At 45.0% G+C, this 21,528-nt stretch overlaps 2 protein-coding genes and 1 long non-coding RNA gene across 5 annotated transcripts in view; 1 reads left to right on the top strand and 2 right to left on the bottom strand.

The window, feature by feature from the left end:
- HSF5 (heat shock transcription factor 5) overlaps positions 1 to 6,405 on the bottom strand; it is a 67,773-nt gene extending 61,368 nt beyond the window's left edge. Inside the window, exon 1 of the mRNA XM_004041279.5 lies at positions 5,707 to 6,405. Coding sequence (XP_004041327.3) covers positions 5,707 to 6,256 — 550 coding nt within the window. The 5' untranslated portion in view covers positions 6,257 to 6,405. The remainder of the gene's footprint in view (positions 1 to 5,706) is intronic.
- A 1,108-nt stretch (positions 6,406 to 7,513) lies between these two features.
- MTMR4 (myotubularin related protein 4) overlaps positions 7,514 to 21,528 on the bottom strand; it is a 28,543-nt gene continuing 14,528 nt past the window's right edge. For all 3 annotated transcript variants that reach the window (XM_004041278.5, XM_055386777.2, XM_019028092.4), the window contains 4 exons: positions 12,932 to 14,330; positions 10,823 to 10,933; positions 10,492 to 10,580; positions 7,514 to 9,820 (listed from right to left, as the gene is read on the bottom strand). In XM_004041278.5, the coding sequence (XP_004041326.3) occupies positions 9,643 to 9,820; positions 10,492 to 10,580; positions 10,823 to 10,933; positions 12,932 to 14,330 (1,777 nt within the window). In that variant the 3' untranslated portion in view covers positions 7,514 to 9,642. The remainder of the gene's footprint in view (positions 9,821 to 10,491; positions 10,581 to 10,822; positions 10,934 to 12,931; positions 14,331 to 21,528) is intronic.
- Positions 16,280 to 17,199, top strand: LOC129533471 (uncharacterized). The gene is made up of 2 exons (XR_008679729.2): positions 16,280 to 16,346; positions 17,011 to 17,199. It is a non-coding gene; the product is annotated as an uncharacterized lncRNA (long non-coding RNA).

Genomic DNA, 21,528 nt, shown 5'->3' with positions numbered 1-21,528 from the left:
ATTGAGTCCAGGAGTTCAAGGTTACAGTGAACTATGATCGTGCCACTGCACTCCAGCCTGGGTGACAGAGTGAGATCCTATCTCTTAAAAATAAATAAATAAACAAATAAATAAAGCATTAATGCCAAAAAGAAACAAATACGCACATATGAACAACACAAATTCTGAAGCCCTGGAAATCGAGAGGCTTTATCTAATGGGGGAAAAAATCCTACTTCAGAAGATTGAATGTATTCAAATGATAGATCTCTTAAAAACTATTTTTCCTTTATTCCTTTAAAGTACAAAAAATAAAATAGACCCTGCGCAGTGTCTCATCCTTCTAATCCCAGCACTTTGGGAGGCCAAGGCGGGAGGATTGCTTGAGCTCAGGAATTTCAGACCAGCATGGGCAAAATGGTGAGATCCTGGCCAGGTACGGAGGCTCACACTTGTAACACTAGCATTTTGGGAGGCTGAGGAGGGCAGATCATTTGAGCTTAGGAGTTCAAGACCAGCCTGACTAACATGGAGAAACCCCGTCTCTACTAAAAATACAAAAATTAGCTGGGCTTGGTGGCACACACCTTGTAGTCCTAGCTACTCAGGAGGCTGAGGAAGGAGAATAGCTTGAACCTGGGAGGTGGAGGTTGCAGTGGGCTGAGATCACGCCACTGCACTCCAGCCCGGGCAACACAGCAAGACTCCATCTCAAAAAAAAACAAAAACAAAAACAGAAAGAAAGAAAAAAGAAAAAAAAGGTGAGATCTTGTCTTTACAAAAAATAAAACAATCAGCCAGGTATGGTGGCATGCACCAATAGTCACAGCTAGGAGACTGAGGTGGGAGGATGACTTGATCCTGGGAGGTCAAGGCACCAGTGAGCCATGTTCATGCCACTGAACTCCAGCCTGGGTGACAGAGGGAGACTCTGTCTTTAAAAAAAAAAAAAAAGCATAAAACAGTTTTTACGCTGCTTGACTAGCAATTCCGCAGGTACATACACCTTGAACCCACCACTGACAACCCCTCCTTTTTTTCTCTCTCTTCACAAGAGGTGTTTCTGCATGTCCAAAAATACCCATTCCTTGATTTCTCCTGGGATGCTCGCATATCAACACTACATACAGCCTACAGAGTACAACAGCTCTGCCCTCTTCGGGGATAAACTGTTGGTGAATTTTCAGGCTGTCAATAACTTAAGCAGCTAATTAAAGAATTCCCTACCTTAAATTGTTTTATATCTGTCTACTTCTATCATGATAAACTTGGAGTGATGGCCAATTAACTATTTTAGATGCAGTTAAAATTAGAACACAGTCAAGATTAAAAGAACATTCTTTTAAGTCTGTTTTTTTAAAATGAAGAACCAAGACATGTTTAGCCCTTATTTATTCTTCTGTTAAGGGTTACTTCATAGGGCTCAATTCAGATCAACATTACAGAGCATCACCTATATGTCTTCAAAATATCTTTAAGATATATTTGGCAAAGTTTGAATCCAGAATTCTGGAAATAGAGGGCAGGATGAAATTGTGTTCTCAAAAATTCTATTTCTTTTATGGAAGTGCATCTGAATTAATCAATTCCCAGGAAAGAATCCAAAAACTTGCCTCTTGAGAGCATGGTATCCCCAGGTAAAAACAGATTATCCACTTCTCAGATCTGTTACTTAGTTTAGAATATTTTAACAAATATTGTATAAAATAAACTGCTCCTAAAAACAAAATAACAAAAGCGCACAAAGGAAAAACATGCAATCTGTTTCTTATCAAGTATACTCTTGGAAGGTGAACAGTGCAATTGGTTCAGTGGCTCTAAATAAAAGAACTAGGTCCTAAAACAGAGGATTCTATTATAGAGAGAGAAGTATTCAACCCATACACTGAAATAGAACATAGAAAAAATGGAGACTAAGCAGTAGCAGTGTAGTCAGGCACATAACCAAGGCAAGATTCGAGAAGAAGAAAAATGAAATGAGGAAAAGTAGAAGAGCCAAGGACTTAGAACATGGAATGAGAACAAAACAAAGTTGTATTCTTGAACAACTTTGCTAAATTATTCAAGTTCTAGTATTCTTGAACTTAAAGCAGAATTACATTCCACCTGAACCAGTAACACAATTCCCCAGTGAACCAAACCTATGGTATAGACAGTCCACACCTGACATACCTTCTGCACATACCAACAGGTAGAACGGTAAGGAAAAAAAAAAAAAACACCAAACAGGAAAGGCATGAAAACAATAACTTAGTTATATATGGATTGACATATAATCTATACTGAAAAACCATGAATTTATGTTTTTCAACAAACAGTAATCTTTAAATGCTGACCAACTGAACTATAAGTGAATAAAATCAGATGCCAGATGGCCCTGAATTTCTTCAATTAAAATGGACTCTATCCTTAAAATACAACTGAGTTTAAGATAGTTGAGGGTAAAAGGTCAGAGAAGAGAAAAGAGCAAGTGTTGGTTTTTATGTGTGTGTGTATGCATGGATGTTTCTTTGTTTGAAGTGGTTATCCCATTTCTCCCAAAAACATATTTTCTAGTCTTTTCTCCTTATACCCACCAGACGTGCAACCTGAAAAAAAAAAAAATCCATGTCAGAGATTCTGCCAAATGTATGCCATGGTATTGTCTCCATTGCCTTGCCCCCTATCATTCCCTACCAAAATCAATGGCCATCACATGGAAGTGGCCTAATATTCCTTTAGGACATTCTTATGCCACTGCTGCTTTTTCAACTTACTGTTGGAACTTTAACCTAATCCCTTATCTTCTAAACTCCACAGTGGTCACATAACCTAGTTCCTTATCTTCTAAATTCCAAATGAACCAAGTACTGTTGTCATTCGTAACCCTGGGCGAAGGTTAAGTTGAACATAGTGTTATTTTATTTGTACATTTAAACTTTTCCATTAACTCAAAAATAACCCAGCTTTTTTTTTTTTTTTTTTTTTTTTTTGAGACAGCGTCTCACTCTGTCGCCCAGGCTGGAGTGCAATGGCGTGATCTCGGCTCACTGCAACCTCCACCTCCTAGGTTCAAGTGATTCTCCTGCCTCAGCCTCCCGAGTAGCTGGGACTACAGGCACCCGCCACCACGCCCAGCTAATTTTTATATTTTTAAGAGAGACAGGGTTTCACCATGTTGGCCAGGATGGTCTCGATCTCTTGACCTTGTGATCCGCCTGCCTGGGCCTCCCAAAGTGCTGGGATTACAGGCGTGAGCCACCGCGCCCGGCCCCAGATTTCTTTATAGTAAATCCATGTTAACATGCTGAAAATGTTTTTATTACTCTCCTAGCTGAAGGTGAAGAATGAATGATTACACCCTGTTGGTTTCTTGGTATACTGCTTCATATCATGGACTCTTTAAACAGAGAAATGGAATATTGCCACCCTTGCCTTCCTGGAAGAGGGGGAAGAGCATCAAAAATCAAGTCTACAGGCCTGGCGCAGTGGTGGCTCACGCCTGTAATCCCAGCACTTCCAGAGGCCAAGGTGGGCAAATCACTTGAGCCCAGGAGTTCCAGACCAGCCTGGGCAACAGAGTGAAACCCTGTATCCACCAAAAATACAAAAAATTAGCTGGGTGTGGTGGCCATGCCTGTAATCCCAGCTACTCAGGAGGCTGAGGTGGGAGGATCCCTTGAGCCCGGGAGGTGGAGGTTGCAGTGAGCCAAGATCTTGCCACTGCACTCCAGCCTGGGGGACAGAGTGAAACCCTATCTCAAAAAAAAAAAAAAAAAAAATCAAGTCTATAAAATAATTTGGCCATGTGAAGTGGCTCACACCTGTAATCCCAGCACATTGGGAGGCCAAGATGGGTGGATCTCCTGAGGTCAGGAGTTCAAAACCAGCCTGGCCAACATGGTGAAACCCCATCTCTACTAACAATACAAAAACTAGCCAGGTGTGGTGGCAGGCACCTGTAAAATCCCAGCTACTCTGGAGGCTGAGGCAGAAGAATCACTTGAACCCGGGAGGCAGAGGTTGCAGTGAGCGGAGATCTTGCCATTGCATGCCAGCCTGGGCAACACAGTGAGACTTAATCTCAAAAAATAAAATAGGCGGGGCGCAGTGGCTCAGGCCTGTAATCCCAGCACTTTGGGAGGCCAAGGCTGGCGGATCACCTGAGGTCAGGAGTTCGAGACCAGCCTGGCCAACCTGGTGAAACCCCGTCTCTACTAAAAAATATAAAAATTAGCCGGGCATGGTGGCACGCGCCTGTATTCCCAGCTACTCAGGAGGCTAAGGAATGAGAATTGCTTGAACCCGAGAGGTGGAGGTTGTGGTGAGCCGAGATTGCGCCATTGCACTCCAGCCTGGGTGACAAGAGCAAAACTCCGTCTCAAAAAAATAAACAAATAATAAAAAATAAATAATCCACTATCACAGAGGGTTTCTCAACTTTTACTAAATACAGATGTATACCAAAAAGTTTTCTCAATACTGAAAGATTGTAGCCAATAGCGAAAACTCCAAAGGCTGTAAATGTGAGCTTTCTAAAATTCTTTTTTAACTAAAACTTGACAGCTGTAAAGAAAACCATCTTTGCCTTATGTTTGTCTAATCATACCCCTTTAAGGAAGCATCAAGCTCTAATTTGCTTCAATGAAAGAAATGTATAGCCAATTCATTCTACATAGGAACTATATCTTGTAAGCCACGATGTATCGTTGTATTTTTGCTCTTAAGGTATATAAACAACATCTACCATTCTACACATTAACCAGAACCTTAAATCTGATGATTGTCGTAACACTTCTAAGATTTCTTAGATGTGCCAATAGGTGGAAGGTGGCAGCCCTCTTCAAGGACAAATTTCCACTGCAGGCACCTTTTCCAAAACTTTCCCTTGCCTGCTATTGTAATGTTCTAAGTTCTCTCTTTTTTTTTTTTTTTTTTTTTTTTTTTTTGAGACCGAGTCTCGCTCTGTTGCTCAGACTGGAGTGCAGTGGCACTATCTCGGCTTACTGCAACCTCTGCCTCCTGGGTTCAAGCGATTCTCCTGCCTCAGTCTCCTAAGTGGCTGGGATTACAGGCGTGCACCACCATGCCTGGCTAATTTTTGTATTTTTAGTAGAGACGAGGTTTCACCCTGTTGGTTAGGCCGGTCTCAAACTCCTAACCTCGTGATGCACCCGCCTCGGCCTCCCAAAGTGCTGGGATTACAGGCGTGAGCCACCACGCCCAACCGTAATGTTCTAAGTTCTCTTGACTATGATTTTGTTCCATCCCGCCTTAACCCGTAGGGTGACTCCACTCTGCTTCCCACGGGAGCAAAGGAGCCCCTTTTGTTTCTTCCAGACCCAATGTTTCAACGAAGGACTACTTAGTCCACATGTTTACAGTGGACAGTGCGGGTCTCAGGAAGGTAAACGGAGGCTTACAACCAGGTAAACTCCTGGGGTTCAAACCGGGGATGAGTAGAAGGGAGCCTAAGAGGCGGAGGTCCCTTTTGCTGCCAGTGGGCTCAGAAGGGGCTGAATGCTTACGGACCCTCCAGGGGAGGGCCGGTGGCCACCGTGCTGGCGCCGCTGAGAACGGCGGCGGTGGCGGGACCGCCAGTCTCGGGAAGCACAGCGGACAATGGGTCCCCGGCGCCTTTCCGACGCCCACAGCGTGAGGACGTGCGAAAATGCGCCCTCCAGCGGCGGTTGCTCCCCGCCGCCCATGTGCCCACTGTGGGCGAGGGCACGGGCAGTCCGGACTCACCGTGCGGCTCGGGCCGGGGCCCCGCAGGCGGCGGCGGCTGCTGGTGCTGCAGCGGCGCGGCGGCGGCGGAGGCCGAGGTGATGAGCAGCCGCTGGAAGCGGTTGGGCGGGCGGCAGGGCACCTCCAGGCCGGCCGCCAGCTTGGCCTTGTTGGCGCTGGTGAGGCGCTTGAGGTGCACGAGCAGCTGTGGCTGGTCGCGGCGGAAGTGCGGGTTGTGGAAGTGATGGAGCGGCCCATTGCCTGCCGGTTTGCCGCCCCCCGGCCCGCTGAGCACCACCTTGCGGAAGCCGTAGAGGTTGAGCTGGCGGATGAAGCTGGTGAAGCTGGTGGTTTTGAAGAGCTCGGGCTCGGCCCCGGCCCCCGCAGTCCCGCCACCGCCCCCCGGCCCGGGCGGGCTGAGCAGCTCGGCCTCGAAGAGCGGCTGGTCGATAAGCAGCCCCTCGCCGCGGCCGTCCCAGCGGATGGAGTGGTAGTGCGGGCTGTTCACCAGGCGCCACAGCTTGGCGGGGAAGTTGTTGGGGTTGATGGGAGTGGAGAGCAGCGCCTCCATCGCCCCGCCGGGCCGGGGCCTCGCCCCCCGAGCTTAGCTCTCCCACACCGTTCTCGATCCCTCCGCGGCCTTCGCTTCGCCCAGCCCGCTCCTGCCGGCGCCCATCTGCCGCGTACCAGGGACCGTTGGCGCACGAGGCCCCGCGGCGCCTCCCAGCGCGGCCAATGGGGCCTCGAGTTCCCGCCACGCGGCGTGGGCACCTCCCCCTCGGCGGCCGCGTGCCCCAGCTCGGCCCGCCGGACGCCTGCGGGACCCGGGCAGGAGCCCCTTCCCCAGGCGTTCCCAGACTTAAGGCCGGGAAGGCTGTCTGCCGGGGAGTTCTAAGTCCTGACAAGAGAGAAGCCCAGTTATCCACCGTGGAATACCAAGAGGCGTGTGTTTCGGCCCAGCCAACTACTGGGGACTTGGAATGCAGAGAAAGTGTGCGTTAGGCAGCAGAGTTGGTCGTTCTGGGGACCAAAGGGTCTGGTCTGTAATCTTTGCTAACAGTGGAACTGCTTACCTCTCAAACAAAAATGATGCTACTGGAGGTATAATATCTTGAGTAAACGAACTCACCTTTTAGATAGTAGCCCTTTGTATCTTTTAAGATACACTCTTTTAAGTCAGTATTTGTTCAAGACAATTTACTCAAGGTTAGATGAAAACTGAGGTCCCTAGGAGGAGGGAATCACAAGAATCTAAGTACTATCTTGTGTGCCTGCCCAACTAGCTGGTGGCATTTTAGACATTAAAGAGAAATAAAGATGGGACAGAATTCTACGGTATCCATAAGAATCGATCCCTAGCCAATCAATAAATAAGAATGTAACAAGAGCTGTGCTGATTCAAAAAGAGAGGTTCATTTGAAAACGGAAATTGGCCGGGCGCAGTGGCTCACGTCTGTAATCCCAACACTTTGGGAGGCCGAGCTGGGTGGACTGCTTGAACCCAGGAGTTCGAGACCAGCCTGGCCAACATGGCGAAACCCCGTCTCTACTAAAAATACAAAAATTAGCCAGCGTGGTAGCATACCTGTAGTCCCAACTGTTCAGGAGGCTGAGGCAGGAGAATCGCTTGAACCCAGAAGGCGGAGGTTGCAGTGAGCCGAGATCGCACCACTGCACTCCAGCCTGGGGAACAGAGGGAGACTACATCTCAAAATAAATAAATTGGAAATTGCTGGGAGAAAGGGGTACAATGTTCTACTCTTCTCATGGTCAAAGAATAAGTGAATATTAAGTTTTTTTAGAAATGAAAATAAAACCACCCAACAAAGCAGCACTAATATAGAGATTTTATTTAAACTGTATTGAATTTTTACAGCACATTGCATGTTTGTCACAACGCAACTGCACAGTTTGGATTTTTGGCCACATCATGTCACTTACACCCACAACAGCTCTGAAAGGAGTATTTGATGAACACATCTGAGCCAAGAGCCCAGAGTCTCTCTCCAAGGCCATGCAGTTTGTTCACTGATGGGACAGTCGCTCAAAACAGCCACGCTAAGTAGACAGATACAGTCTCCCCAAATGTTACCAATCTTACTCCCCTTGAAAACAGGCAGAGTGAAGTGCAATGAAAGACAAGTTAATTAAAAAGCCACTCACAACTGGCAGTAAATTTTAATGATTGATAAAATGCTTAAAATAATTTTATGTATCAGAAACAAGGAACAGCTTGTTACTTTTTCAATGATCTCAGGAATTTTGCAGACACAAAATCTCCATTATTCAGCTCCATTTAAATGAAAAAAAAAGTTCCGCTAGGCTGACCTAAATATGCCAAAACTTTTTAGGTTACATCTGTGGCAAGTACAAAAGAACCACAGATGCTTCTCTGTAGGACTGAAAAGGTCGGGACAAATAATGATTCTTGTTCTAAATGCAGATCCTAGCTATTTTGGAATGAAATGCTGTTTTCTAGAAAGCAACATGAAAGTAGCAGTAAGAAAGATGACTACCGTCATTTCAAAACAGGATAAGCCTAAATATAATTTACCATTATATGTCAACAAATTAAGGAAAACTGTATAAAGTCCTAGTGGTTTCATTATAGGCCAAGGAGACTGTATCTGTCCCACCCACAGTACATGGCTATATCACTGTATCTTTTGGTTAAGTGCCACTGGTACATATTAAGATGAAAAAAACAAAAACAAAAACAAAAAAACAAAATAAAATTTTTAAAAAACCAACAACGTTTGGTCCAAATGGACACATGTTCTCTCCCAATTTTGGTATCAAGGCGTTATTCTCTTCTGTTTGGGTTCCATTGTTAAGTGCACAGAAATAGACAGCAGCATTTGTACTGAAACCCTCACATACCAAACAGCATATGCTAGGAGGTAAAAACCAAACGCTAAATTCTACCCTCAAGGTGTCAAGTGTTCAGGATAAGAAGCAATGTGACCCAGAGGAGGCATCAGCCAAGGGAAAGACAACATGGGGGAAATGGGCAATGGAACAACAACAACGAAAACCTTTGTTTTATTTTCATGCCAGGAGAGGATCAAGGTGTAGCTCCTGTGTTAGCACCAGGACAACTAGGAAAAGTCAGGTGCAAAGGGTAGGGCACAATCAGCAGATATTTCACAAGGATAATTTTTGCTTTTCCCTTCTCATTCTTCACAGTGCATAACTCAAGAGCTGCCACTGTGTAACAGAGACGACTGCCTTCACAGCTCAAAATAACTCAATGTTTGCCAGGACCGAACATCAGCAGAGTTTTCCTCTGCTCCCAAAAATGTCTCACTCCCTAGAACTGTTCCCCTAAACTGAATATTCACCAATGCTGGCTGATGAGCCAACTGAAAAATACATTGAAACCTCCACTTGCTGAGCCAGTCTTCAAACCAAACTCCACAGAAAGACAGTACTAATGCAACTAGAGGGAGTGCCTCTAAAGACTGAGCCTTCATGCAGACACAGAGCACAGAGGTACAGGATATAGTTCATCTCAAATAGGACAGGAATTCCTATCTTGTATACTATAATCTGCTTTTGTCAAGGTGGAGGAGAGATGGGTCTGGTTATCACTTGGAGTTTGGTTATACATATGCCTTTCTATTGCTGTTTGGGGCACTTTGCACCAGGCAACATCTGCGCAATCATCATCTTGTGACCTCCAGGAGAAAGAGGCTGGAGTCACCAACTCAACATTAAGCTTCCAGACCCTGGGTCTGGGTTAGGACCATTACCCCAAGGTGAGGGTATCACCAGTAGAGGACCTCCTGCTAAATTGCAATTCCTCTGCTCCAGTTTCATGATACCAAGGAGGATTTCTCAAGGTGGTATCTCTGAGCTCTGTGATTTCATGAGCCACACCAAGGAACCTTCCAAACTACAACTGAAGAAGATCCTCCCTTCAAACCTGCTAAAATTGGACAGGTTTCTCCCCGGCATTCAACTGGAAGCTGTAGCAATGGGTTTCTTCAGCTGTTGGCTCATGAGTTCCCTGGCACGAGAGACTTGAATGTGTTCGTAACATGAGTTACAGACGAGAACTGGGTCATAGAGTTGCTGATCAGGAATGGGCAGCTTCAGGTGGCAGCATCCAGCACAAAATACATTCCCACAATTTCTGTCAAAGCAGAAAGAGGGAAGAGTTCATCAGAAATGCCAATATACTGGCCAGGCAGGGTGACTCACGCCAGTAATCCCTGCACTTTGGTAGGCTGAGGCAGTAGAATCGCTTGCGGCCAGGAGTTTGAGACTTGCCTGAGCAACATAGCAAGAGCCCATCGCTAATAAAAAAAATAATTAATTAATTAATATTAAGAAATGCCAATATACTGAGAATGAGTGATACTAAATGAAAAGTTGGGGACAAACAAAAATAGTTTCTATAAAGAGGTGTCCACTTCAAAACTAATTCCACTTAGTTCTATACATATGTATTACACTATTTTTGTTTTTTTTTGTCCTTTTTGAGACAGAGTCTTGCTCTGTTGCCAGGATGGAGTGCAGTGGCGTAATCTCGGCTCACTGCAACCTCCAGCTTCCCTGGTTCGAGCTATTCTCCCGCCTCAGCCTCCAGAGTAGCTGGGATTACAGGCATGCGCCACCACGCCCAGCTAATTTTTGTATTTTTAGTGGAGACAGGTTTTACCATGTTGGCCAGGATGGTCTCAATCTCCTCACCTCATGATCCGCCTGCCTCAGCCTCCCAAGGTGTTGGCATTACAGGTGTGAGCCACTGCGCCTGGCCTGCCCTGTTTTTTGAGTCATACTAAATCATACAAAACATCTTACCTGCAATGGTGTCTTCGTTTGGCCAACCAGAATTCACAGTCACAGTTATAGCAGTGTGATGCCATATGGTCTGGAACCCAGCGAGTCACCTAATAGAAGGCACAAAGAAAAATTCCTGGTCCTTGTTGACAGACTGGAAGAGCAACATTGCAATGAGGAAAGCACCCCAGGAGAAAGTGACAAGGCTTATCTTCATAACTGGCTACCATTTGCCTACCAGGCTGACACTCCTCTGGGGGACAGCTCAGTCTACAGCATGTCATTCATCTCTGGAAAATATGATGACTCACTGGCTCACGTAAGTACCCACCACATATGTGCCTAAACATACCTCAGTCTCTTTCTTATCAACAGGTTCCCAGCTTGCTTCTGAAAGGCAGTCTTCACTGTGATCAGAGCCAAAATCCTCAGTATCACTGCCATCTGACTCCTTCAAACATGTCTGATGAAAAGGCAAAGACAACAAATTATCTTCATCATCATTAACGCTTACTGTTTACCATGTGTCAGGCACTGTGCTAAGTGCATTACACACATGAACTTATTTCTTATGACCGTCTTACAATGTATACTACTAATATCCCCATTTTACAAATAAGAAAATGAAGCCACAGAGAAAGTTAAGAGCTGATATGTAGTAAAGCTGGGATTTGAACCTAGTATTGTAGTTTCAGATTTACACTCTTACCAATATGCTATACCACAGCATAGAAAGACTCTTGTTATGTTCTAAACCAGGGGTTGGCAAGCTATGGCCCACAGGCCAAACTAGCCCACTGCCTGTTTTTGTAAATCAGGTTTTGCTGGAACACAGCTGCATTCATTCATTTACTTACTGTCTATGGCTGCTTTTTGTTTTGTTTTTGAGACAAGGTCTCGCTCTTTTGCCCAGGCTGGAATGCAGCAGCATGATCACGGCTCACTGTAGCCTCAACATCCTGGACTCAAGAGATCCTCCCACCTCAGCCTCCTGAGTAGTTGGGACCACAGGCGTCCACCACCATGTCCAGCTAATTTTTTGTAATTTTTGTAGAGATGGGGTTTCACCATGTTGCCTAGGCTGGTCTCAAACTTCTTGGCTAAAGTGATCCACCTACCTCGGCCTCACAAAGTCCTAAGACTACAGGCGTGAGCCACAGTGCCTGGCCTACGGCTGCTTTTGCACAATAGCAGAGCTGAGTAGTTGCAACATAGACGGTATGGCCCACAAAACCTAAAATAGTTATTATTTGGCCTTTTACAAAAAAAAAAAAAGTTTGCTGACTCCTGTTTAAAGCACCAGAGAAGTGAGAAGCAGGCAAGTGGGGAGCACCTTAACAGAAGGAAGGAAAGTGTCTGTGTAAATGGCAAGATACCATGGAGAGGAAGCTGGCTCCTAGAAGCTCCCCAAGGACTATGGTGCCAGAACCTGAGGCTGCCCAACACTGCACAGCCTATAGTCTTCATCTCTCACCTGGATTATTCCAAAATGACCTTACCAGCCTCCCAATCTGGGTCTCAACTGCCTCATTAAAATTGTACACTGTTGGGCCGGGCGCAGTGGCTTACGCCTGTAATCCCAGCACTTTGGGAGGCCGAGGTGGGCGGATCATGAGGTCAGGGGATCGAGACCATCTTGGCTAACACAGTGAGACCCCGTCTCTACTAAAAATACAAAAAAAAAAAATTCGCTGGGCATGGTGGCGGGCGCCTGTAGTCCCAGCTACTCGGGAGGCTGAGGCAGGAGAATGGCGTGAACCCGGGAGGGCGGAGGTTGCAGTGAGCTGAGATTGCATGACTGCACTCCAGCCTGGGTGACAGAGCGAGACTGCGTCTCAAAAAAAAAAAAAAAAAAAAAAAAAAAAAAAAAATTATACATTGTTGCAAGAGTCATTTTCTTAAACTACAACTCTGATCATATTGTGCACTGGCCTAAAATTTTATTGCCTTAAGGGTAAAATCCAAACAAGAAGGGCACTCAACCTGACCCTTGTAATCTCCACCTAATTCTCCAATGTCACCTCCCACCACCCTATTTGACTGTCTCTCATAGCCCCAGTGTAAGCGTGTATGCATGCATGTACACATATATACTCGCATGTCCCATCTTTTTAAGCCGTATCATTGGAGTATCTATTGCCACTACGCTTCTGCAAATGGTGTTTCGTTTTCACTGTCTACCTGGCTAAGTATCACACATTCTTCAGCACTCAGCTCAAGCATTACCTTCTAAAGAAAGTCTTCCTTGACGTTTCACTCCACTCCAGCCCTCTAACACCTGATGCCTCCTCAGTCATAGCACTTAAAAACATCATTCTAATTGCTTACTTGTTTTTCATCCTATAGCCCAGGCACCTAACTCAGTGGCACGCAGCAAGTACCCAACGAATAAATGCTGAATGGAGGGAAGGCTGGATGAACAGAGTAAATAATGGGTGTATGGCAGTTGGTGACTACTTACAAAATCATCCTCATAGTCCATGGGGGGCTCTGCTGGAGGGGCACAGCAGTGACGGATGTCCAGCCTCAACTGAAGCTCACGCACCTGTCGACGTAGCTGCTCCACCTCTTGTTTGTACCCTGCTTCGATTTGCCGTAACCTATGCTGGATCACATCCGTGGGAAAGGGGAGTCCATCATCATCCAAATACAGAGGAGGCACTGGAGAAGGGCAGGTCAGTGGAACGGGCTTTGTGCTAGAGACTTGCTTTGGATGACCGGACAACCACATCTGGTTCTTTCCTCCTGGGCCAGTACAATGTCCATTGGAATGACTAGAACAGACAGGTGACTTCACACCTTCTCTCTGAGCCCACTGGCCCCCAAAGCAGGGCCCTGTGGCCCGCATCTGCTTACTGTTTGGCCTCTTGCTACAACAGCCATAGGAAAGCAGCCGCCGAGGGGTGGCCTCCCCACTTGGGAATGAAGTCACCATCCCTTGGAAGCTGTCCCAGTTGGACCCTAGAAAAGAGAACTCACTGATCTGGCTCTGAGAAATTGGCTTCCGGACCAATTCCAATGGCATTTTTCCAAAGCGAGGATTTTCCAATAACTGCCCATTCCTATTATTTCCTCTTTTACCAATGTCTTCCTCCCCATGGGTCAGATCCAGCACAGAACTCAGTTGTTCCTGGTGGGAGATACTTGCCACAGACCCTGAGGGATCTTGGTTGAGGAAGTCAGCGCTTGGGTCTAGAGGAGTTTGGCAGGCAGCACTCAGTGGGTTGCAAACGGTGCTGAGGCTGTGATCAAGAACACATTTGGAGGGCACACCTAGCATGGAGTCTGGCTGGGCCTGTTGGGGCGTACCTGTAGGAGAGTTCTGGGAAGACTCAGGAAAATTACAAACTCCATCACACTTGTTAGAAATGACCTTGGAGAGTGCACTGACAGCTTCTGTTTCAGGACAATGTTCAGGTGGCTCCCCTATGCCATCTAAAGTCCTACCCAGCTCATCCTGGGCAGAAGGGTCTGGAGCTGGTCCCTTAGTCTCTTCCAGGACTTTGATCTCAGGATCAGAGGTGTTGCTCTTCATTTCCCGAGGCACTGCAGTATTAAGCAGTTTGTAACTTGGAGAACAGCTTTTGTGATTCTTGAAAGGTTTATTGCTCAAGTAGTCTTTCTGGCTGCTGGGCAGAGGAGGAGGAAGACCCACTTCTCCTACAGTTTGCTGAGGCCCTCCTACCCCAGAGTCCACAAAGCTTGTCTCTGATCCCTCAGGATTGCTGTGCCAGGGCTCAAGGCCTACCCTGACCTCCTGACAGTGGTTATTCAGGTTAGGGTCACTGGATGTACGAGTCAGGGGGCTGCTTGTGTCACAGGCAGAAAGAAGATCATCCATGGATCTGGTTTTAGGTAATCTGGAAAGACAAATATAACACCTCCAGGTCAGGAGATGGGCACTTGCAATACAATATATGGAACTGAATCAATGGAGCAATATCAAAGCCAGAGTTTAGAAATAATGACACTTAAGAACACTTAAGTTTAGAAATAAGGACCCTTAAGATCACAAATAACCAATGTTCACTGAAAGTTTACTCTGTAAAAAAAGCATGAGACATGGACCCTGTCCTCCGGAACCCAAAAATCTATCCTCAGCTTTTGTCAGCACTCAACCTACCAGTCTCCCTGGGCAATCTCAACCACTACAGTGGTTTCAGCTGCCTTCTATGCCAATGCCTTCTGAATCTACTGTTCCAGCTAGGACTATACCTGAGACTCAAACCCAATATCCCACTGCCTCCATCACAGTAAAACAGAAAGAAGATGGGTTTTGGAGCTAGACAATATTGGCTCTGACGCTAATTAGCTACATGACTACAAATAAGTAAATTAACCTCTCAGATACTTGGTTTCTCCCTTTATACAATGATGATAATAAATAATACCTTGTAGAGATGCTATGAGAATTCAAAATACAGGCAACCAACCACAAACATAATAACCACAAACTTTATTAAGACAACACAACTCCCTCAACACTGCTCTTGATAACCACTTAGCAGCAGTGTGCTCCTCTCCTTCCCAAGGCCCCATGAAACTTCCCCTGGTATATAGCACTCAGAGTTCTAGAGGCATTCATATATACCAGATAGGTTAAGGGACATTTTCAAGAGTGACTATCCTGATTATTAATGCAGTTCAAAGTCCTTAGAGCAATGAAAACTTGAGGGAAATTCACCAGGGAAACAGTAGAGGCTTCACTGGCCTCCTATTTTTAGATGGCTCAGTCAGTTCAGCCTATGCGGAAAAATTCCCCAAAGGCAGTTACAACGCAGCTTATTTTAAGTAATCGGTTTTTGAAACTTAAAACAAATGTTTTATACATACTTGATATACCTTTTGTGACGAATTTCGATTTTTTTAATGGTATGAAATTCCAGGAAGGCAATAACAGTGGTTATAATTATAGTTCCTGGAGTCCCATAGGCAGGGTTCAAATCCCAATTTAACAACATCTTTGCTGTGTGACTTTAACTTCTCTACGCCTCAAATCCCTCATCTATGGAATAAAGGTAAAGTACCTAGCTCTTAAAGCTATTATGAAGATTAAACAAAAGAATCCACATCAAAGCACATTGCTCAGTGCTTCCAATAACACATTATTGCACTTTATTGTTTACTTGTTTAACTCCCTCTACTGAAGTGTCCTGAAGGCAGGACTCTGTCTTATTTGAATCCCCAGCGCCTAGCACAGTACCAGGGGCAAATGACTTGAGAAATGAATGAATGAGCTCAAAATACAACATCAAGTTTCCACTGCTAGGTGCCAACTGAATGTGTGATACACATCAGGCATCTTAGTGGATCTTCTTAGACATCCAGACAACCAGGGTCCACCCAAGACCTACTGAATAAGAATGGTCAAGAGTGAGGCCTAGGGATCTGTATTCTTTTAAGTGTCACAGCTGACTTCTTTCATTTTATTTTTTATTATGGAAACTTTCAAGCATACAAAAGAAGTAAAGAATATGCTGGGCACAGTGGCTCATGCCTGTAATCTCAACACTTTGGGAGGTCAAGGCAGGCAGATCTCTCGAGGCCAGGAGTTCAAGACCAGCCTGGCCAACATGGTGAAATCCCATCTCTACTAAAAATACAAAAACTAGCTGGGCGTGGTGGTGCACGCCTGTAAACCCAGCTCCTACTTGGGAGGCTGAGGCATGCGAATCGCTTGAACCTGGGAGGCAAGAGGCAGAGGTTGCAGTGAGCTGAGATCACACCACTATATTCCAGCCTGGGTGACAGAGCAAGACTCTGTCTCAAACAACAACAACAAAAAGAAGAATATAATTAACTTCCATGTGCTCTTCATCCAAATTCAAATAACAACATTCTGCCATCCTCCACAACTCATTCTGTGTGTACCAAAGGTTAGTCAGCAATGTTGACAGAGATAATAATACCTGAGTTTAGAACAAGGAGAGAGAGCTCATCCAGCTAGGAGGTCAAGGAAGGCTACAGAGAGAGGGTAGGATTTGAGATGGGTATAGAAGAATGTGTTTATGACTTTAATGGAAGAAGAAGAAGGAGGAGGAGGAGAAGGAGAAGGAGAAGCAGGGGAGGGCAGGGGAGGAGGGGGGAGGAGGGGGGAGGAGGGGGGAGGAGGGGGGAGGAGGGGGGAGGAGGGGGGAGGAGGGGGGAGAAGAAGGAGAAGAAGAAGGACATTTTTGATCTAGGGAAAGGTAGAATCAAAGGTAAGTCAGGTCAGTTGTTACAGAGACCATTTCCTTTAAAATCTTTATACCAATTATTTCTCGAAATCTACTCTCCATCTTGAGCTGCCTACAACACACCTCCTTCTTTGCTGTCAACTAATATTTCAATCCCAATTTCCCTGTATCTCCGCTTTCTCCCCAAACTGGCTGGTCTTCTCGACCTTCCAATGTCTATTAGTGGTACTAATATTCTCCTACTTTTTAAGCTCAGATACTTGGGACCCAAAGTACTTTTCACTTCTACTCTCCAACTTTCAATTCTGTAGCCTGCCAATGGTTCTCTATAGTGCTTCTGAATTTAATCCTTTCTCTTTGCCAGGGACTCTTCCCCTCATATCTAAACTACTACAGCAGTGCTGGCTGGTCTCTGTGCCTCCAGCTACCCTGTACTCACTGATTAGTTCTCCAGGGATCCCACTGTCAGCAGACCAAAGTAACTTCCTACAATGACTTCCTATTGACAACTGAATCAAAATAAACTCTTCACTGTAATGTTTAAAGCCTTCAATGCCCTCAATGACCTGTCCTATATTTCCGCTATTCCTTAAAATAGCCCCTTCTCAACCCCTGCCAGCCACAGAACTTCTTTTTTAAAAAAAAAAAACTACCTCTCACCCAGGTGCAGTGGTTCACACCTATAATCCCAGCACTTTGGGAGGCCAAGGTGAGCGGATCACTTGAGGTCAGGAGTTCGAGACCAGCTTGGCCAACATGGCGAAACCCTGTCTCTACTGAAAATACAAAAATTAGCCAGGTGTGGTGGCACACACCTGTAATCCCAGTTACTCGGGAGGCTGAGGCAGAAGAATCACTTGAACCCGGTGGGCGGAGTGAGCTGAGAAGATCATGTGACTGCACTCCAGCTGGGCAATGGAGCGAGAAAACCCTACCTCTCATGTATCCACTTCCTTTGGACCCCTCTCCACTAACCTTGTTACTGAGCTCACAACTCCCTTTATTTCATTCATTTGTCCAGTTTTTTTTTTTTTGAGACAGTCTCACTCTGTTGCCCGGGCTGGAGTGCAGTGGCGCGATCTCTGCTCACTGCAACCTCCGCCTTCCCGGGTTCATACCATTCTCCTGCCTCAGCCTCCAGAGTAGCTGGGACTACAGGCGCCTGCCACCACGCCCGGCTAATTTTTTTTTTTTTTTGTATTTTTAGTAGAGACAGGGTTTCACCGTGTTAGCCAGGATGGTCTTGATCTCCTGACCTCGTGATCCGCCCGCCTCGGCCTCCCAAAGTGCTGGGATTACAAGCATGAGCCACCACGCCCAGCCATTTGTCCAGTTTTAAGTAAATTTTTACTTTAGTAAATTTATTTAAATTTACTTATTACGTGCCAGGTTCTAAGCCAGATACACAGAACACAAAAAGACCCACAGTTCTTGTCTGGTCCTTCATGAAAATTTCCTGAGTAAAACAGCTACCAAGTGACCCTTTTAAAAAACACATCATTTCTCTAAAGCTTTGAACTACACACATTTGTTTTTTTGAGACAAGGTCTCGCTGTGTCACCCAGGCTGGAGTGCAATGGCATGATCACAGCTCACTGCAGCCTCAACCTGCTGGGCGCAAACAATCCTCCTACGTCAGCCCTCCAAGTAGCTGGGACCACAGGCGCATGCCACCATGCCTGGCTAATTTTTGCATTTTTTGTAGAGATGGGGTTCTACCATGTTGCCCAGGTTGGTCTCAAACTCCTGGGCTCAAGCAATCTGCGCACCTTGGCCTCCCAAAGTGCTGGGATTACAGGCATGAGCCACTGCACCCAGCCTGAACTACACACATTCTTATCTGCTTAGATGTTGACTTAGAATTGTTCTCTAGTTGGCCGGGTCTGGTAATCCCAGCACTTTGGGAGGCCGAGGCGGGTAGATTACAAGGTCAAGAGATCGAGACCATCCTGGCCAACATGGTGAAACCCCGTCTCTACTGAAAATACAAAAAACTAGCCAGGTGTGGTGGGCACCTGTAGTCCTAGATACTTGGGAGGCTGAGACAGAAGAATCACTTGAACCTGGGAGGCGGAGGTTGCAGTGAGCCAAGATTGCGCCACTGCACTCCAACCGGTGACAGAGCGAGATTCTGTCTCAAAAAAAAAAAAAAAAAGAATTGCTCTCTCTAGTTGTTCTGTGTCTTATCTTACAGCTTAAAATTATCTTGAAAGTAGAACCAATATCTTCTATTTCTTTGCTGTAGCCCACAAAACCTAGTACAGTAATACGCAACTTGTAGGTATTAAAGAAACATTTGTTGAATTGATAAATCAGATACTAAGTTAATGAAATGATTATTAAATGGGTCACAGAGCTTATTAAAAATTTGATTAAAAGTTATGGCCCCTCTCCCAGGACAAGTAAACCTATGAACCTGTAGCCAAATTCTGCATAGTTTGGGGAAGGAAAAAAAAATCACTGAAATCCTGAAACCTATCATGGTCCCCTCACAATGACTTAGTTCAAAAGACCCTAAAACCAATAATTTGGGATGCTGGGCTTTTTGTTTTCCTTTACAATATTCAACCAATAACATATGTTATATTTTAACTTTAAAAACTTTCAGCCAGGCTGGGCATGGTGGCTCACACCTGTAATTCCAGTGTTTTGGGAGGCCAAGGCAGGAAGATCACTCGACGCCAGGAATTTAAGACTAACCTGGGCAACAGACCCGTCTCTACAAAAAATAAAAATTGGCACATGCCTAATGAGCTAATTAGCTACCTGGGAGGCTGAAACAGAAGGATTACCTGAGGTCAGGAGTTTGAGGTTACAGTAAGCTATAATTGTGCCACTGCACCCAGCCTGAGTGACAGAACAAGACCCTGTCTCTAAAAAACAAAAAAGCTCTCAGCCAATAAACAAATATCAAAATTTGAGATATACATATACATATATACATGTATATATGTATATATGTGTGTATATATATATTGTATACATATATACACACGTATATGTATATGTATGTATATGTATATACGTATACATGTATATATGTATACGGATATATATACATATATGTGTATATATATATACGCGTATATATGTATATATATCCTTTGAGCACAGTATTTTCATTCAAAAATACTAGCACAAATGCAAATATATGCATACAAAGTAACCCTACTGGCCAGGCGCAGGAGCTCACGCCTGTAATCCCAACACTTTGGGAGGCCGAGATGGTGGATAACTTGAGGTCAGGAGTTCAAGACCAGTGTGACCAACATAGTAAAACCCCGTCTCTACTACAAATACAAAAATTAGCTGGGCATGGTGGCGCATGCCTGTAATCCCAGCTACTCGGGAGGCTGGGGCAGGAGAATCACCTGAACCCGGGAGGCAGACGTTGCAGTGAGCTGAGATTGTGCCACTGCAGTCCAGCCTGGGCAACAGAGCGAAACTCTGTCAAAACAAAACAAAACAAAACAAAACAAAAAAACACACACAAAGTAACCCTACTAAACTATGTACTTAAAAATGGTGTAGATGGTAAATAGCATGTGTATTTTACAATTTTTTTTTTTTTTTTTTTGAGATGGAGTCTCACTCTATTGCCCAGGCTGGAGTGCGTGGCGCGATCTTGGCTTACTGCAATCTCCACCCCCCAGATTCAAGCGATTCTTATGCCTCAGCCTCCCGAGTAGCTGGGATTACAGGTGCCTGCCACCATGCCCAGCTAATTTTTGTATTTTTAGTAGAGACAGGGTTTCAACATGTTGGCCAGGCTGGCCTTGAACTCCTGACCTCAAGTGATCCACCTGCCTCGGCCTCCCAAAGTGCTGGGATTACAGGCATGAGCCACCGTGCCCAGCCTGTATTTTACAAATTTTTAAAAAGCTACACATATAAGGATGTAAAGCACTCCCTGTAATGATAAAAAAAAATAAAATGGAAATTACCTAAATGATGAGTAGGAATCTGGTTATACAAATCGTGGACTACTCTGAAGCCAATAAAAACAAGAAAGGAAATTTACATGTGCTGTCATGAGAAGACAACCTAATACAAAGTGGGAAAAACAATTTGCAGAATATGCAAAAAAGTAAAAAGCGTATGTAAAAATATTCTGATTTTGTTTATAAAAAATGTTTCCATATGAAAGCGTGAGTGTGGATTTACCTATGTAGAGATAAACATTTGGAAAGACACGTACCAAATGTTAACAGTGGACACCTGTGGGGACAAGGATCATAAGGGAAGATTTTCATTTTCTACTTTTATATTGACTATTTTTTTAAAACAAGAAATAGGTATTACTCTCATAAATTAACCAACATCATCTCACTTCTCCCCAAACATTGAGCCAGAAGATAACTAATTTTATGTCTCCCTTTTAAATTCTGGCCTTTTTCTGAGGGAGTAATATAAGGCCATCCTCCTGCTGGGAACCCATTTCCCTGAGAGTCAGATGTTTCTGGAAGCGAATGCTGGACACAACAAAGGTTGCTACTAATATAGCAAGCTCCCCATGCCCTGTACCAGTGAACAAAAATCAAGACCATTCCCACAAACCTTCCTAAAATAGTCCTTTCTGTTTTGTTCTCTCCCCTGCTTGGGTATATCATACAGAGTGATAGCAGCTCCTCCAGGAAAGAAAGTATCCAACCTTATCTTCAGAGGACCTTGAAAACACACAGAGTGCACTCCAGGCTAGCTACAAGTCTTGGCCAAGTTTTTCCTGCAAATGACTCAAGAAGTTGCTTTTAAATACCTCAGAAAGAGGCCGGGCACGGTGGCTCACGCCTGTAATCCCATCACTTTGGGAGGCCGAGGCAGGTGGATCATTTGAGGTCAGGAGTTTGAGACCAGCCTGGCCAACACGGTGAAACCCCATCTC

Source organism: Gorilla gorilla, chromosome 4 (assembly GCF_029281585.2).
Source record: "Gorilla gorilla gorilla isolate KB3781 chromosome 4, NHGRI_mGorGor1-v2.1_pri, whole genome shotgun sequence".
NCBI classification, from domain to species: Eukaryota; Metazoa; Chordata; class Mammalia; order Primates; family Hominidae; genus Gorilla; species Gorilla gorilla.
Note: the sequence above shows the minus strand (reverse complement) of the source record. Positions and strands in the feature narration are given on the sequence as shown.